The following is a 19,237-nucleotide window of genomic DNA, read 5'->3' on the forward strand; positions in this document are numbered from 1 at the left end:
CAAGCTTATCTCATTCAAACCTATCAACAACCCAAGGGCAAAACTACTATTAGTATCTTCTTTTTGTTTTTGGAGACGGAGTCTCACTCTGTCGCCCAGACCGGAGTGCAGTGGCGCGATCTTGGCTCACTGAAACCTCTGCCTCCTGGGTTCAAGCAATTCTCCTGCCTCAGCCTCCCAAGTAGCTGGGACTACAGGCACATGCTGCCACACCTGGCTAATTTTTTGTATTTTAGTAGAGACAGGGTTTCATCATATCGCCCAGGCTAGTCTTAAACTCCTGAGCTCAGGCACTCCGCCCACCTTGGCCTCCCAAAGTGCTAGGATTACAGGTGTGAGCCACAGCACCCAGCCTTACTATCTTCTTTGTATAAGTGAGAACACAGAGGCCCAGCTACATCCAGTGATTCAGTTGGGGCCATAAGGCTAGTAACTGAAGAAGCCAGGACTTGAGTTCAGGTCTCCCTGATTCACAGATGGTGTTCCCAGCCTCTAGCTGTACTGCCTTAGCTGGAGTGACCCCATTTGAGAGGCAGTCACCTGCTTCCACCGTTCTAGCTTCCCATCTGTCCCCTGAACACATGGGGAGATCTGCTCATTTTAGAAATTGTGCTTTTCATTCATTATTGTGAAGGGCATCCAGTAGTAAATGAGCTCCAATGCCTTGCAGGGACAAAGATTAAACAAATTTTCATCATGTCCACTGCTAATGGCTTCAATTTCCATTTATTTTCTTGAGTTTCCCTGTAGTCCTCCCAGTATTAAATTCATCTCTTACATTCACATCGTCTTCCATTAATACCATCAGGCTTCACACACAGTCAGTTTCAGTGATGTGCTTGCATGTAGGTTAGTAAATTTAGGATAATAAAGAACATAAAGAAATCTGTAATTAGGAAGAGAAGTTGAACACCAAATTGTAGAAAAAATCAGTTTGTTCTCCAGCGACAATTTAGAACCTAAGAAAAATCGGTCCATGGTCACTAGGATAATTTGAGAGAGAGCAAAGATCTTCTCGTTATAGCAGCGTCTTGCAGATTTGATCAAACCAAATCTCCGTTTACAAAATTACTTAAGCACAAGAAGAACATGAGAGACCTTTTTTCCCTTCCTTCCTTACTCCTTCCTTCCCTCTCCTCTCTCTCTGTCTTTCCCTTCTTTCTCTATATTTTTCAAAAAATTACATCTCTTTGAAGAGAAGAAAGGAATAAGAAAATAGGCAGCACTTGCAACTTTTTTTTTTTTGAGATGGTGTGTCACCCAGGCTAGGGTGCAGTGGCGCAATTCTCGGCTCACCACGACCTCCGCCTCCTATATTCAAACAATTCTCCTGCCTTAGCCTCCCGAGTAGCTAGGGTTACAGGCATGCACCACCATGCCCAGCTCATTCTGTATTTTTAGTAGAGATAGGGTTTCTCCATGTTGGTCACGCTGGTCTCGAACTCCCGACATCAGGTTATTCTCCTGTAATCCCAAAGTGCTGGGATTACAGGCGTGAGCCACCATTTTTATTTTATTTTTGTCGCTTTCTACAATGTTAATAGCACATTGCTCACTTCAGTGTTTTGTTCAGTGGGCCCATTAGTATGACATTTTATTTTATAATTGTTTTTAATATAATTTATGTGACCATAGTTTGCCTTATTTTAAAAGTGGTATAGCTAAAAAATGCCGGAATTAGTCAATATTAAGAATTAATGAACCTGAATCAGATCAAGACTTTAAATAAGATGATATCTTATGACTATTTTATATAAAGCCGCTAAGATGTTTGATAAAACTCAACATCTTACTGAAAATTCTTTAAAATTCTGGAATATAAGTGTACTTGCTCACCATGATAGAGGTTCATCAGTATCAAACCTCTCATTAGTATCATACTTAATAGAAACGCTAGAGACAAATCTATAAGAGGCTGGGCCTGGTGGCTCATGCCTGTAATCCCAGCACTTTGGGAGGCCAGGGGAGGCAGATCACTTGAGGTCAGGAGTTCAAGACCAGCCTGGCCAACATGGTGAAAACCCGTCTCTACTAAAAATACAAAAGTTAGCCAGATGTGGTGGTGCACACCTGTAATCTCAGGTACTTGGGTAGCTGAGGCAGGAGAATTGTTTGAACCTGGGAGGCAGAGGTTGCAGTTAGCCAAAATTGCACCACTGCACTCCCACCTGGGCCATAGAGCAAGACTCTGTTAAGAAAAGAAAGAAAGCAAGCTGTAAGAATTGAAATCAGAATAAATGTGCCCACCATCTCTTTACCCTCTAACATTATTTTGGAAGTTCTGGGAAATACAGTAAGATACAAAAATGAGGGGAAAATCATTGCTTTAGCAAATGAAGGAACAAAATTACTATGACTTGTAGCTATGATTATTTATCCTATAACAAGATATACCAAGTCATTTTTTTTTTTTTACTTTTTACTTGGAAATTATTACAGATTCACAGGAAGCTGTAAAACTAACTCAGAATCAAAAAGTCAGATGATAACAAGTGTTGGTGAGGATATGGAAAAATTGGAACCCCCGTAACCTGCTGGTGGGAATGTAAAATGGTACTGTCACTTTGGAAAACAGTCTGTCAGTTCCTCAATTGATTAAACATAGAAATACCGTATGACCCAGCAATCCCACTTCTATGAATATATACCAAAGAAAATTGAAAGTGCGTATCCACATAAAAACTTACACATAGGTGTTCACAGCAGTGTTAGCCAAAAGTAAGAAACAACACAAAGCATCAGCTGATGAATGGGTAGACAATTTATGTTGTATCCGTACAATGCAATATCATTCAGCCATAAAAAGGAATGAAGTACCAATATATGCTACAACATGGATCCACTTTGTAAATGTTATGCTGAGTGAAAGAAGCCAGTCACAAAAGACCACATACTGTATGATTCCCTCTATGTGAAGTGCCCAGAAGAGGCAAATCTATAGAGACAGAAAGAAGGTTAGTGGTTGCTTAAGAGTGTGGTGAGGGAGATAGGGGAATGATGGCTAAAGGGTGCAGGGTTCTTTTTGATGTGTTAAAAATACTGTAAAACTGACTGTGGTTTTAAAAATAACAGTAATACAGAAAGGTCATATGTGCCCTTCATCAGGTTTCCTCCAATGCTAACAACGGTACAGTAACACAGCCAGGAGAATGACATTAGTACAATCCACAGACTTTATTCAGAGTTCTCCAGCATTACATGTACTTGTGTGTGTTTAGTTCCATGCAATTTTGTCATATTTATAGATTTGTGTAACCCCCACCATAATCAACTTACTCCAGCACCATTTGTTGAAAGTGCTATTCTTCCTCCATTGAGTTACTTTTGCATCTTTGTCAAAATTTAGTTCAGCACATCTTTATGGGTCTATTTCTGGGTTCTCTGTTTTGTTCTCATTCAAATATGTATCCCTCTGCTAATCACACTGTCGTAATCAACTGTAGCTATAAGTAAGCCCTAACATCAGATAAATCCCTTAGCTTTTTTCTTTTTTTTCAAAATCGTTTTAGACATTTTAGGTTTTTTCCTTTTCGTATATACTTTCCAACAAACTTATCTATGTCTACAAAAAGGCTTGCTGTGATTTTGATAGTAATTGCATTAAATGTATAGATCAATTTGGAGATAATTGACATTTTTACTGTGTTAAATCTTTTAACCCATAAACATGATATAGAGAGCCTCCTTGATCGCTTCCAACATTTTGTAATTTTCAGTTTATGGATCCTGTACATGTTTTAACAATAGGTACACAATCATTTTAATTTTCAGGTTTATTGTTAAATTGATTAAATTGGCCAAGGAAATTGATAAGGCATATGTCAACCCTATGAAATAAACCCTTAGAGTATGTATGTAAAAATTCGCAAAACCGTTTAGAGCATATGATAAAAAGCGATCACATGCAGAATAGCACCAAAAAGAAAAAATTGTATACCTAAGGTATACTTTTTTTCTTCAATCGCTTTTGGGGTATAAGTGGTTTTTTGTTACATGGGTGAATTATGTAGCAGTGAATTATAAGATTTTAGGGCTCCTGTCACCCAAGTAGTGTACATTATACCTAATGTGTACTTCTTTATCTGTAGCCCCACTCCCACCCTTTCCCTTCTGAGTCTCTAAAGTTCATCTGTATGCCTTTGTGTACTCATAGCTTAACTCCCACTTATAGCTGACAGCATAATGGTTTTTGGTTTTCCACTCCTGTGTTTCTCACTTAGAGTAATAGTGTCCAGCTCCATCCAAGTTGTTGCAAAAGACATTATTTTGTTCTTTTTCATGGCTGAGTAGTATTCCATGGTGTATATATGCCACATTTTCTCTATCCACTCATTAGTTGATGGTCACTTAGGTTGAGTCCACATCTTTGCAGTTGTGAATTGTGCTGCTATAAACATACGTGTGTAAATGTGTTTTTCATATAATGTCTTCTTTTCCTTTGGGTAGATACCCGGTAGTGGTAGTGGATCAAATGGTAGATCTACTTTTAGCTTTTAAGGAATCTCCATACTGTTTTCCATAGAGGTTGTACTAACTGGGACAATAAATTTTTTAAAAGACATCAGTAACAGATTTCTCATGCCCCAAACTGAACATTGCATTAAATTGTGAAGGAATTATGCTAATGAAAGCATAATTTAGGAAGTAAATTAAAAGTTAGTAATTCCACTTTCCCATTCACTACTTTTATAGACTTCTATTAGAAACTCTAAGTAAATGAAATTATAATTAATAATGATATTGAACACACTCAAACCACACAGCCTTGAAATCAGTCATAGATATTTTGAAAGGACTGGTTTCATGTGCTTAGAGCTGCTTACATCATATTTTCTTCTATGTCTATGAACATTTTGTCCTAAAAATCAGTATTAAACTTTGTGTCGTTGTAATAAAGCATGCTTGCATGTTGGAGTTGGGACGATTGGCCTAGAATCCAGGATGGTAATTTACACCTGTGTGAGAAATAGTAGAAACTTATATGACCTTAGGGAAAGTACCTAAACTCTAAATCTCAGTTTCTTCATCTGAAAAATAGGAATAATTCCTTATAGAGCTCTAATGATGAGTAAGCGAGCTAATGTATGTAAACAAGTGTGGTGACTGGAAAATAAGGATATTGATTAATTTAATTTTATTTATTATTTTTTTAGAGACTAGATTTCACTCTTACCACCCAGTCTGGAATGCAGTGGCATGATCATGGCTCACTGCAGCCTCTTGAGTAACTGAGACTACAGGCACGTGCCACCACACCCAGCTAATTTATTTTTATTTTTTCTTAGAGACAGATCTCGTTTTGTTGCCTAGGCTGGTCTTGAGCTCCTGGCCTCAAGTGATCCTCCCACCTCAGTTTCCCAAAGTGTTGGGATTGCAGGCATGAGCCACTGTACCCGGCCTGATAAATATCAGATTATCCCAGACACTGAACTCTTCCCATATTTCCCAAATCCCTGGCCCTAGGGGCCAGCTAGTAAACATTTCAGGCTTTGCCAATCATGCTACTCAACTTTGCCCCTGTAGTATGAGAGCAGCCATAGGCAATATGTAAATGAATGGCATGGTTATGTTTCTACAAAGCTTTATTTTTGGACTCTAAAATTTGAATTTTACGTAATCTTTGTCGCACAAAATATTCCTCTTGATTTGCTTAAAATTTAAAAATAGAAAATTCATTCTTAGCTCTTGGGCCATAAAAAATAAGCTGGATTTAGCAATGGGCATAGTTTACCCACCTCCATACAGAGCATGTCTGCAAGCCATATAATGAATTCACATGGAATAGCATTAGGCAGCAGTATTTTCAGTGGCTAGGAAATATCCTTTGGAAAAGAAGGACTTCAGTTTGGATCCTGGCTTTGCCACTTAGTAATTTGACCTTGGATAAGTTACCTTACCTTCCATCTCTGAGCTTCAGTTTGTTCACCCATAAAATTATGACTTTTTATGAGGTTTAAATAAGTTAATACAGAAAAGGGGACTGCCTCATATAAATCTCCATAAATGGGAGCTGTAAATGTCTACATTCTTGTTTCGTTGACTTTTGCATTTCATCATGATCTGCTACACCAAAACCCCACAAGCACCAGTAAGGCATTTCCCATGACTGGCATAAAATCTTGTTTTATTCCAGAAAATCACTGTGTAACTCTTCTCACTTCTAAATTTGCCTTTGAAAATTTTTTGCAGACATAGCCAGAGCCTTGAGGTTTTAGATTACCCGGGGAACAGACCCTCTTCTCCCCTAAACTGTAAAAACTCCAGACAGGGCATTCAGAGCATCTCAGAATCCCAAGTTTAGTCAAAATGGATTGGCAGTCACTTGTAGGGAGAGAAATGGCTAATAAACAGGGTCTGCAGGTTTGCACTTGAGCAGCCGTTTTTTCCCATCCCCCTAAAAGAAAGAAATATATGGAAGACAGAACAAAACATGCAAACCAGCCCTTTGGCCAAGCCAATCTAGAACTCTAGTGAGCTCAGCTGGATCATGGGGAGGACCCTACGGGCTTGGGCCATATTGAAATGAAGGACCGGGAGCCAGAAGCTCAGTCCAGTTGCATTCCTCCATCCAGTTCTGGATCTCAGATGTGAAGCAGAGGTGATGTCAGAATCAGGCAATCTCTGCACCTGTGAGAACAGTCTGCAGCCAGCAGGCTTGATCACAGCTGGCTGCCAGGGCTACACCCGGAGTAGCAGCTGAAATACGTTTGAAAGAGGAGGGCTTGGGTTTATTAACGAATCCTGCTTCTCCTTGGTAGAATGCCTGCTTTCACCTGCCTCTGAGTTATACACGCTGCAGACATTTTCAAAACAAAAACAATCTAATCAGGACCACCTTGAGAGAGAAGCTTCTAGATAGCTGGCAGAAATCACAGCTGCAACTCTGTGTGTGTGTTGGTATATGAGATAGATGGGTCTTCACTGGTGCCTGCTTTAGCCTGCTTTGTGTACTGGAGATAAAAGGAAGCTGGTCTGTGTAGTTGAAGGTTGGAAAGGAGTGGTGTGGGGGTTACTGAGACTTGAGGCATAGGAAGGAAAGAGGGAGCTTTATTACCCTGTGGCCCTCCCCTCACATCCCTGTCACTGAGGCTCTAAGGCAGGTCTCTGCACCAGGGAAGACCTTGCATCATGATCACAGATCTCAGCCATTTGCGACTTTACCTTTCTCCAGCTGCTCTGCGTTTTGTGTGTAGGCACTGAAGTAATTTTATCCCTTGATGGTGGTCTCTGTTGACAGGTCCAGTATTTTTTGAGTTCCCTCAGCCCCTTTTCCTCAGTTGTGACCTGCTGATAGAAAGTCCACTGTAACTTGTTTGTTCACTGTGGTTTCCTCTCCCAATCTGGAATGATCTTGACAAGAATTAGGGCAATCCGTCACGATTCTGTGTTCCCGCACCCCAGAATCCCTCACTGGGGAGCAGTGCAGATGGGAAAGAATGAAGGCAGCAGCTGCAAACCATATTTTATCTCCAGTCCCCTTCCTGGGTCTCAGAAGCTGGGTTTGTGCCAACCCCGTGCTACTAAATTAGCCTCCTAGAGCCTCTCAACCTAAAACTCTGTGTGGCTCCCAAAGCCAAAGTAGATTAACTGACATTGTCTGCCCTGCACTGATCTCACCCTTGTGGAACTGTCCTCTCTTTGAAAAAAATCTGACCCTTCTCAGTGTTTAAGACTTAAGGTTCAGGGAGGAATATTCCCCTCCTCCGACACCCAGGTAGATTCCTCACACAATGGTGTCCTCCCTGAGGAAGCTGGGGGTGTGTGGTGACTGTCACCATCTGAGGGTTACCAAATGCCCATGGTGAGGGCGGTTGGGGTTGGGGAGGATTTGGCCTTTTCTCTTTTTGCTTCCACCGGAAGACAGTAAACTACAATAGACAGTCAGCTTTTGGATATTTTTGAGCTACTCAAATCTGTGTTCAAATTATGGCTTTACCACTCACCACTGTTGGCCTTGGTCTCTTCACTTACAAAGTGAAAAATGATGATACCAGTGTTTTGGAGATGCTCTGAAGATGAACAGATGATGCTTATTAAGTATCTAGTATGCTCCAACTGTGTTTTAAATGCCATTACCCTGTGTTGGGTGTGTGTAGACACATCCACAAATGGATCCTTTGTGTGAATGTATGTGTCTATGCCCCTGAGAATGGCAGTTGAGATGTTGCTAGATTTCAGCAAATATAACTTGAAAAGGTTTTCCTGACAACCCTAAAAATATACATGCATTAAATGAAATATTGGAAATAAGGAAAAGCATGAAAAAATAATACAAAACACATGAGATATTCAGTGCCATTTTTTAATGTAATGGACATATGCCTATTTTTAAATTTTTATTTCCCCTAAGATTAGGCCCTATATTCTGTTTTTTAATAATATATTATGAATAATTTACTTCCATAAAACCAATTGTTTTTCTACAATGTGATTTTTAATCATGTAGGGTAATCTGTTATCTGGATATATCATAATTTATGTATTAAGTCCCGTGTTATTGAAAATTTGGATTGTTTCATCTACAGCCATACCACCCTGAATGGACCCAATGTTGTCTGAAAATTTGGGTGGTTTCTAGCTTTTCACTATGATGTACTGTGGTTGAGCTTCATGTGGCATAAACTTTACACACATTTATAACTTTTTTTTTCTTAGACTAAGTTCCTAAAAGCTAGCTGTGTCAAAAGTAGGGACTTTTTAAGGGTTTGGATAGATAATTGACACATTTTCTCTCATGAAGGCTTTGCTGTCTTAAGCTTTCATCACTACTGACCCCCTTCACATGTTCCTCAAATCTGAGTATTAATTTTAATTAAAAAAACTCAGCTATTTTAAGTGAAAACTTACTTGCTTGTGTTATTTTAAAAACATTTTCTGTTCATATTCTTCAGCAGTTATTTTGTTGATTTATGAACACATCACATAGACAGTATATGAAGTCTATTGCCATTACATTCATTGTAAATATTTATTGCCCAGTCTTTTTCATTTTTTATGAGGTTTTTTTAGCTTCTGCTTCCCTCCCCCGATCTATCAAAAGTATGTATATTTTGAGTTAAGCCTATTAATCGTTTCCTTTATGGCTTCTTATGTTGGTGTTTTTCTTAGGAAATCATTTCTCACCCAAGGATCACAAAAATACTCACTTGGATGTTCTTCCTAAATTATTAATCTTTCTTTAATTTGTTTTGGTATGAGTGTGAGCTAAGGGTCCTTTTTTTTTTTTTTTTTTTTTTTTTTTTTGAGACGGAGTCTCGCTCTGTCGCCCAGGTTGGAGTGCAGTGGCCGGATCTCAGCTCACTGCAAGCTCCACCTCCCGGGTTCACGCCATTCTCCTGCCTCAGCCTCCCGAGTAGCTGGGACTACAGGCGCCCGCCACCTCGCCCGGCTATTTTTTTGTATTTTTAAGTAGAGATGGGGTTTCACTGTGTTAGCCAGGATGGTCTCGATCTCCTGACCTTGTGATCCGCCCGTCTCGGCCTCCCAAAGTGCTGGGATTACAGGCTTGAGCCACCGCACCCGGCCGGGTCCATTATTTTAATAGACATTACTATGTCTTAAAACGTCATTAAAACTAGTTATACAATAAGTTTTAAGAATCAGTAGACATACAAAATTCCAAAACAAAGAATCCAAACAGAAATATATTTCAGAGATTTAAAAAAGGGTAGGAAGCTGTGTCTCCTCATAATGAGAAGATTCTACTTCAGCAGAGTTTTAGTTAAGCTAATTTTAAATCTCAGATTAATCCTCTTTTGTTACTCACTGAGTTGGCCACTGGAAGTGATAGTACCTGGAATTCACCTTTGCTTCTTTTTCTCTGGATGTCTTTTCAGTTCTATCCCATCTTTCTGACATAGTCTGTTTTTGGAGCAAGCTGCCCTCCTGAACAGGAGGCATGCTTTTGTGGCTTTTTCCATACTTCTCATGGCTTTGTTTGAGTTCCCATACCTTTAGTTTAATGAGTTATTCACCTAGCCTCAAAACCTTGGTTTTCCTATAGCCCTGCCTGTTTTGAAACACAATGTATGCAGGTAAAACGTTGAAAAATCACTGATCCCTTGGCAAAGTCAGATGTGTTCAGAGGAAGAGTACTGACTCTTGGTATCTCCTGTTTCAGGAAAAGATGAAAGGCAAGAACAAGCTGGTGCCTCGCCTGCTGGGGATCACCAAAGACTCGGTGATGCGCGTGGATGAAAAGACCAAGGAGGTGCTGCAGGAGTGGCCCCTCACCACCGTCAAGCGCTGGGCAGCCTCACCCAAGAGCTTCACACTGGTAGGGACTGGCAGAGGGCAAGGAGAGCACTAGCATGGCTTTGGGTGATATTGTGGGAACAGGAGAAAGATGCGATTCTTGCCCATTGGGTTTCTCTGGCCTTGGAGAGCCAGCATGGAATGAGGAAGATGTTGCAAGTCCATGGGCAGGGAAGGGGATGGGTCCAGAAGTAAAAGAGCCTTCTGGGTTTCTTCAGGCACTGCTCCTTCTCTGCACTCTGTATAAGCCAGCCTCTAGTTCATTATCTAGAAAAAGCCACTCACCCAGATGATTCTCAGTTCTGTGTTCCTGATGACATCCCTAGCATATACTGAAAGGAAACTTTTAGTGCTCTGACACACAAAGGCCCCCTCTCTGTTTTATATTTTCCTAAGCGTTGTGATTATGTTGCTGAGGAGTGTGTTCTCATCCTGCCTAGAAAGACAGCATAGTACACAGTGGAAATAACATGGACTTTAGGATAGTAATATTATAGAAATCCAGTTTGTCATTTCCCAGCTCTGTGACCTTGTTCAAGTTACTTTTCCTCTCTGAGCCTTAATTTCTTCAGCTATAAAATGGTGATAGTCATGCCTACAGAGCTGCTAGGATTGAATAAGATGAAGATGATAAGATGCTTAGTATAAAGTTTATGGAAAGTAGTGAGAATATGTTTGTTTCAGGTCTTCAGACCTCTGAATTCTTCCTCTTGATTTCAATATTTGTTGTTAGCAGCGTAATAACTCTATGCCTTAACTATAGCCACATTGACTTGTGAAACACAATAGGGCAGGTAGTTGGTAGGGCAAGTTGTGCAATAAGAAAAATCAAAAAGTGCTAGAATTTGTCAATTTCTTAAGACTCCTGAAGTCTCTAGTGAATGCTTGAAATATCACAGATATCATAATAGGACATCAAAAAAAAAAAAAAGAAAAAACCAAACCGTGTAAAGAGGGGACCATGGAAGAAGTCATTAGTTATCTAATTTGACTATAGATTGTTAGGTTCCTGCCAATTAGAAGGAATCATCAGAAAACATACCTTCTATTCTCCTGTAGCTGTAACAGCTGTGCCTGTATGGCCCTCAAAAGATGAATGTTCATACTTACCTGTGTCCTCACCTTCCATTGCAGGAAGTCGTGGATAATTTCTAAATTAGAAAAATCAAGAAATCAATATAAATATATTATTTAGAAATACTAGAAGAAACCGACAAAACAGTTGAAAGTGGTTACCTTTGGAGGGATATGTGGTAGAAAGTGAACAGGAGAATGTGTAGAACAGGGAACAACTGTGTTTTGTTTTACATCTTTTAATACTATTGGTCTTTTTAAACTAGGTCCAAGTATTTATTGCAAACAAAAATTAGGCCAGGCATGGTGGCTCACGCCTATAATACCCACACTGTGGGAGATCGAGGCGGGCAGATCATGAGGTCAGGAGATCGAGACCATGCTGGCCAACATGGTGAAACCCCATCTCTACTAAAAATACAAAAAATTAGCCGAGCGTGGTGGCGGGCGCCTGTAGTCCCAGCTACTCGGGAGGCTGAGGCAGGAGAATGGCACGAACCCAGGAGGCAGAGGTTGCAGTGAGCCGAGATGGCGCCACTGCACTCCAGCCTGGGTGACAGGGCGAGACTCCGCCTCAAAAAAAAAAATTAAAAAAATAAATAGTTATGATAACCTCATTAACTACCTCAGGCAAAAGAGAGCACATCAGTATTTTGATTAAAGCCTAACGTTGCATAATGCATAATGCATAATGCATATAATGCATAATGCGTATAAGCTCATTATATGTAGTGATTTTTTCCTTCCTATTCCTAGCCTTTATTTAATTTCCAAGTGTTTGGAGGTTTTTCTGCTCTCTTTCTATTATTGATTTTTCAGTTTGATTCCATTATGGTCAGAGAACATACTCTGTATGATTTCAGTCCTTTTGAAATTTTAAGGTTTGTTTTTATATCCCAGGATATCATTTTTGGTGAGTGTTCTATGAGTACTCAAAAAGAACATATATTCTGCTGTTATCATGTAAAGTAGGCTCTGTAAATACCAGTTAGATCCCTATTAGTTGATGGTGGTGTTCCGGTCTTTTGAATGAATATCTTTGTTAATTTTCTGTCTGGCAGTTTTCTCAGTTGCCAAGAGTGAGGTTCTTAACAATAATTGTGGATTTTTCTACTTTTTCTTTCAGCTCTCAGTTTTTGTTTCATGTCATTTGAAGCTTTGTTGTTTGGTGCCTGTACATTTAAGATTCCTACATCTTAAGGGAGAAGTTGTTTTATCATTATGTAATGTTCTTTTCTGTTAGTAATTTTTGTTTTGCTCTGAAGTCTACTGCATCTAATGTTAACATAGCCACCAATGCTTTTTATAAAACTAATGTGGGCATGATATATCTTTTTCCATCGTTTTATTTTCAACTGCATATATTGTTATATTTGAAATGAATTTCTTGTAGAGAGCATAATTAGTTGGGTTATATATTTTTTAATCCATTCTATCTCTGTCTTTTAATTGGTATATTTACACTATATTTAAGCTAATTATTGATATATTAGGACCCAAGTCTATCATTTTGTAGTTTTTCTGTCTATCCCCTTTGCTTCTCTCTCTCTCTCTTTTTTTTTTTTTTTTTTTTTTTTGCCTTTTCTGTGGGTTACTTGGACACTTTTTAGAGTTTGTGTGTTATATTTTGAGCATATCACTTTGTGTAGTGCTCTCATTGGTTGTTCTAGATATTACCATGTGCATATAAAATTAAACACAGCCTACTGGTACTGGCTTTTCCCCTTTAAGTGAAGTGTAGAAACCTTACTTCCATTTAGGTCTTTTTACCTACCCACTCCCCACACTTTTTGAGTATAATTATTTAAATATTTTTTCTGCATACATGTAAGATGGTTATTTTGTCTATAACCACATAAGATGGTGTTACAGCTTCCGCTTTGAACAGAAAATGTGATGAAAGAAACTCATGAGGTGAAGAACAGTCTATTACATTTCCCTTTATTTTTATCTACCCCATTGTTCTTCTTGCCTTTCTAAAGTTCCCAGCCTCCTTCTGTTATCATTTTGTGTTTGAAGAGCTTCCTTTAGCTATTTGTTAAGGGTACATCTGCTAGCAACAAATTCTCATAGTGTTTTCTTCCTCTGAGAACGTTATTATTTCCCCTTCATTCATGAAGGATAATTTTGCCAGGTACAGCATTTGGGATTGACAGTTCCTTTCTTTTAGCATCTGAAACATGTCATGCCACTTCTTTCTTACCTCCATGATTCCTAATGAGAAATTTGCTGTCATTCAAGTTGGTGTCAATTTGTAGGTAATATGTCATTTTTCTGTGGCTGTTTTTAAGATATTTTTATCTCTGGTTTTCAAAATCTTGGTATGGGCTTCTTAACATTTCTTCTGTTTGGAGTTCACTCAGCTTCTTGAATTTGTGGGTTTAAGTTTTCACTAATTTGGGGGAGTTTTCAGTCATTATTTCTTCAAATGCTTTATTTTTATCCAACATTGTCGTCTCCTGTTATTCTGATGATATTAATGTTAGATCTTTTGTTACTGTCCTGTAGATCCCTGAAGCTCTGTTTTTTAGTTCATTTTCTCTATGTTGTTCAGATTGACTAAATGCTGTTGATCTGTTTTCAGGTTTACTGATTTTATTTTTTATTAGCTCCACACTACTATTGAGTCTATCCTGTGAGTTGTAAAATTTTGGTTATTGCCTTTTTCACTTCTATACTTCCATTTGGTTCCTTTTTATGACTTCCGTTTCTTTGTTGGAACTTTTTATTCTTTAAAATTTGCAGCAAGAGAATTTGCAGTTTATCATGAAGCATTTTTATGATGGTTGCTTTAAAATCCTTATAATTCCAATATCTGATTTATTTCAGTATTGGCATGAGTTGATTGTCTATCATTCATATTGTGGTTGTCCTGGCTCTTGATATGAATATTTATTTTTTTAAAAACATCCTAGACATCTTGGTTATTGGGAGACTTTTTTTTTTTTTTTTTTATAGATAGTCTCTTACTGTGTTGCCCAAACTGGAGTGTAGTGGTATGATCATAGCTCACCTCTTGGTCTCAAGTGATCTTGCTCCCTCAGCCTCTTGAGCTGGAACTGCAGGCTCATGCCACTATGCCTGGCTAATTAAAAAAAGAAAAAAAAATTTATAGAGGTGAAGTCTCACCATGTTGCCCAGGCTGGTCTTGAACTCCTGGGCCCAAGTGATCCTCTTGCCTCAACCTCCCAAAGTGGTGGGATCACAGGTATGAGCCACTGTGCCCAGCCTATCAGGAGACTTTTGATCTTACTGAAATATTCTATTTTAGCAGGCGGCCACTTTGTTCAGGTTCAGTGTGTAGTGTTCTGGCCTACTTTTGTGGGCTTAAGTTGCAATGACAATTTTATTCTCTCAGCCCTTTCAATGCTATTCTGGGCTGATTTTTTCTTTTGACACTAAGGTTCCTGCTCAAACCCTGTTGGTTCTGTTGATAAAGGCAGAAGGCACTTCCCTGGGCTACCTGCTATTGCTGGGTGACCTTCATTGCAGGAACCAGAAGGCACTGAGCCTGAGTCTCTTTAAGCCACTGGCTGGAGGGCAGGGAGACACAGGGCTTTACTGTGGCTGCTGCAGCAAAAGGATCAGACCATCCACCTGCCTGGGTTGTGGAAAAGGGCCTGAGAGGGTCTGAGGTTTCACTGCTCTGCAGCTTCCAGTGAATGTTAGCCCAGGTTGTTGAGCTGTAGTTGGAGCTCCTGACTACTTCCCCCAATTAGTCTCTGTTGGGCTCCCCTTCTCCTGGTTCTTTGACTGAAAGCATGCTTTTCAGGAACTGCCTGTTGGGGGTTCCAATGTTCAGGCCTCTACAGCTCTTAGTCTTGGGGGTATATGGGATAGGAAAGAAAACCCAAGAACTCAACCACATTGTGGTTTGGCATGTTCTGAGGCCCCTAGCCAGTCCATCTTTTCAGTTTTGCGAGCTCTTTTACCATTGTTGAATATTGTTCAATAAATTTTAGGGTATTTGTTTGTATTTAGAGAGAAGGAGCAGGGGAAATGAAGTCTATGTCATATTGTTCTAGAGCTGGACCTCCTAGCCTTTAAAATGCTGATATATCTGATTTAGCTGTATTTCCTCCAATGCTGTCTTTTCAGGATTTTGGGGAGTATCAGGAAAGCTACTATTCAGTACAAACCACCGAGGGAGAGCAGATATCCCAGCTGATTGCAGGCTACATTGACATCATCCTGAAAAAGGTATTTTGTATTGATGCAAATTGGAAAAGCAAGACCGCTTTATTAAAAGGCTCGCTTTTGATGGCGTGGGTACCTTGAAAAAAAAAAAAGCCTTTTTAAAAAATACTTGAGGCCAGGCACAGTGACTCATGCCTGTGATCCAACACTTTGGGAGGCCGAGGCGGGCAGATCACCTGAGGTCAGGTGTTAGAGACCAGTCTGGCCAACATGGTAAAACCCCGTCTCTACTAAAAATACAAAAAAATTTAGCCAGGCATGAGTGCCTGTAATCCCAGTTACTCAGGAGGCAGAGGCAGGAGAATCGCTTGAACCCAGGAGGTGGAGGTTGCAGTGAGCTGAGATCACGCCACTGTACTCCAGCCTGGGCGACAGAGCAAGACTCTGTCTCAAAAAAAAACAAAACAATAAAACTTGATTTACTAATTTCATCTTTAATCACTAATTAAGTATGAGATCTTTGACCTCAAGATCCTATGAGAATTCCTGCTTTTTCTGTAACACATATTTGTATCATTTACTACCAGGCAGTGAACAATAGCACGTCACTTAGCTAATGAATGAGCCTAGCACCCCTCAGCACCTTCCTTTCCACGTAGCTGTGCTATGCTTTTCAGCCTCTGTGGAAACTTGGACTGAGGGGCTAAAAATGATCTTTGCAGTTTTCATGTCTTTGTTTTTTTTTAAACAAATGTAACGGGGTTATGTGCTATAGTAGTATACAGAAAAACAGATTTCTTAAGGTTTCAAGATACAGCCCATGAAAAAAAAAAAGTTTTAATAGAATGTTACTATGTGCATCTTGATTTTTTACTATGTAAAATTAAAGTCTGTGCAATAAATACATGACATTTAACTATATATTAAATAATATATTTCTCTTGTTTATTATTATGCTTTTGTTCGTCCATCACTTACTAAATATCCAGTATAAAGAATTTTGAGTAAACTTCAACACTTTCACTTGTGTCCCTTCAAAATGTTTTTTTTAAAGGTCCTTGTATGAAGACCTGCTGATTTTCTTTTCTCTCTTTTCTTTTTTTTTTTTTTTCTTTGAGACAGAGTCTTGCTCTGTCACCCAGGCTGGAGTGCAGAGGCACAGTCTCGGCCCACTGAAACCTCCGCCTCTGAGTTCAAGCAATTCTCCTGCCTCAGTCTCTGGTGTAGCTGGGATTACAAGCTCCTGTCACCATGCCAGGCTGATTTATGGTTTTTTTTTGTTTTGTTTTGTTTTTTTAAAGAGACAGGGTTTCACCATGTTGACCAGGTTTGTCTCGAGCTCCTAACCTCAAGTGATCCGCCCGCCTCAGCTCCCAAAGTGCTGGGATTACAGGTGTGAGCCACTGTGCCCAGCCTGGGTTTCATTTTTGCATTTTGTTTTATTGCATTTCCAGAAACAAAGTAAAGATCGATTTGGACTAGAAGGTGATGAGGAGTCAACCATGTTGGAAGAGTCTGTTTCCCCAAAAAAGTAAGTATTATGAAGAGCACTAGAGCACCACCTTCTCCCTAGATAGGCAGGTTTCCTCTTGCCAGCTTGGAGCCTGCTACTCTGAAGCCTGTCACATGGAGAAGATGACAGCAGATGATATAGTTGAATCTTCTTCAAGCATAGTCCCCAGACCAGCAGCATTGAAGTGGCAAATGTCTCATGAGGGAGGCTGAGGATTTTAGGGAAACATTGACCAAAGTGTGGCGTTTAACTGTGTCTTTTGAGGCAGTAAGTGTTCATGAGTCCTGTTCCACATTTCTGATTTAAATCTCATGATCGAATCATACCATCAGAAGGTCAGAGGATGAGCCTCTGTTTGATTCTGGCCCCCTTTGTGGGAGGAGGGAGTGTAGCCAGTGGAGGAGTTACAGTGAAGCACTGGTGCATGCCATGCTTGTCTCGAGTGCTGTGAGGTAGCGTAGTACAGGGAGTGGTTAAGAACATGGAAACTCGTACTGGGCTCAAATCTGGGGTCTGTGTTTCACTGTGTGGCCCTGGGGAAGTTACTGAATTCTCTTCTGGCATGATCTCATCTATAAAATGGGGATAATGATATTACCACCTAAGTAGGTTTTATTTCCATGGTAGTTACTAATAAAGCACATAAAACAATGCCTGGAACTTAGCACTTGCTATTATAACTATCATCCTCACAATCATTATTTTAAATTCACAGTGTTCTCAATTTAGCGCCATTTGTAGATGAGGAGATAGATTTGTTAAAATTAAGTAACATCTAATAAATGTTTTTTATGGGGAACCTATACAGACATCCCTCTTATATTAATATATTAGAGCAATGTAACGACTGTTCTTTATTCTTTAGTGTGTGTGTCTGACATTCTGTCTCATCTGGAATTGCAATAACAGCTCCCTATGCAAAAGGGAGGCCAAGTGCTATCATTCCCAGTCCACAGATAAGGAAACTGAAGCTCATGAAAGTTAGTTGAGATATACATATGTGGTAGAGCCAGGACTCAGATTCAGATCTTGCGATGTTTCCCATAGTATGCTGCTAGAAAGTTCTAGCATCTTCCAGTCCATTAAACTTGCTTATCTATAGTAGTTTCTCTAACATTTTCACCCTTGCTGCCAGTTTCTCACAATTTGCTTCCTAATCACCCAGAAGGTGTTTTTCCATTTGTCCCCACTAGTATGCAAGTTAGAACCAAACTTGATATGATGTGTTTCTAGTACTTGCCACCCTTGGGCAGAGCACCTTAAGTCCTTGGAATTATTCATGGCCATTGGATGTAAATTAGTAAGCTAGTGCTCTCTGACAGGGTGATCTGCTTCACATCAGAGGACTTTGCTGTGCTTTGCTTCCCATAGGAGCAGCCCAGTAAGTGTCTGAGCCCAGAGGGCTGGGACCTTCCCCTGCCTGGGACCACTGTAGCCTCCTCCACTGCCCACGGCATCACTGTGGGGTCTGATCAAGGCAAGCAGGAAGAATGGTCAGGATGGTCCCCATCTCTAGACCTTCCACTTCTTCCTGTGTTGGTCCTTGGCTGAGCTCTCAGAATGCAACTGACTTCTCACTGGAGCCTCCAGACCCACCTTCCCTAGTCTCTCACCACCCCACCCCAGACTACAGTGTTTCTCCATGGATGCCTAATGCTTGGGATCCCAGCATGGCTATTGAGCCTTGCCCTGGGCAACAGGGAATGATCTGTGATGGTGCGAGGGCCCTGGGACAGAGGCCACTGTCTCTTCATGAAGCTGCACCGCCACCTTCCTTCCACCTCACAACACTCACAGACGCTGTCTGTGGGTTTGTCTGCTGGGCTTCTGAGGAACATACACCACCCTCAGACTTCTTACCTTCAGACGATCCGCGTCCTTTGCACTTATTCTTCATTCTAAGACAATATAAAGTAAACAATGCAATTTTTTGGCTGAGCGCTGTGGCTCACTCCTGTATTCCCAGCACTTTGGGAGGCCGAGGCGGGTGGTTCACCTGAGGTCGGGAGTTCAAGACCAGCCTGGCTAATATGATGAAACCTTGTCTTTACTAAAAATACAAAAAATTAGCAAGGCGTGGTGGCAAGCACTGGTAATCCCAGCTACTTGGGAGGCCGAGGCAGGAGAATAACTTGAACCCGGGAGGCGGAGGTTGCAGTGAGCCGAAATCGCGCCACTGCGTTCCAGTCTGCATGACAAGAGTGAAACTCTGTCTCAAAAAAAAAAAATTAAAAATGCAATTTTTCCATTAGATACCTT

General features: G+C 40.2%; 1 protein-coding gene across 4 annotated transcripts in view; it reads left to right on the forward strand.

Annotated features, from left to right (window-relative positions):
- The window catches only part of TLN2 (talin 2), a 451,144-nt gene that overhangs the window by 287,356 nt on the left and 144,551 nt on the right, over window positions 1-19,237 (forward strand). For all 4 annotated transcript variants that reach the window (XM_073012205.1, XM_008016371.3, XM_008016374.3 and 1 more), the window contains 3 exons: window positions 10,121-10,276; window positions 15,427-15,528; window positions 16,920-16,996. In XM_073012205.1, the coding sequence (XP_072868306.1) occupies window positions 10,121-10,276; window positions 15,427-15,528; window positions 16,920-16,996 (335 nt within the window). The remainder of the gene's footprint in view (window positions 1-10,120; window positions 10,277-15,426; window positions 15,529-16,919; window positions 16,997-19,237) is intronic.

This window comes from Chlorocebus sabaeus, chromosome 26 (genome assembly GCF_047675955.1).
Source record: "Chlorocebus sabaeus isolate Y175 chromosome 26, mChlSab1.0.hap1, whole genome shotgun sequence".
Classification (NCBI taxonomy): Eukaryota; Metazoa; Chordata; class Mammalia; order Primates; family Cercopithecidae; genus Chlorocebus; species Chlorocebus sabaeus.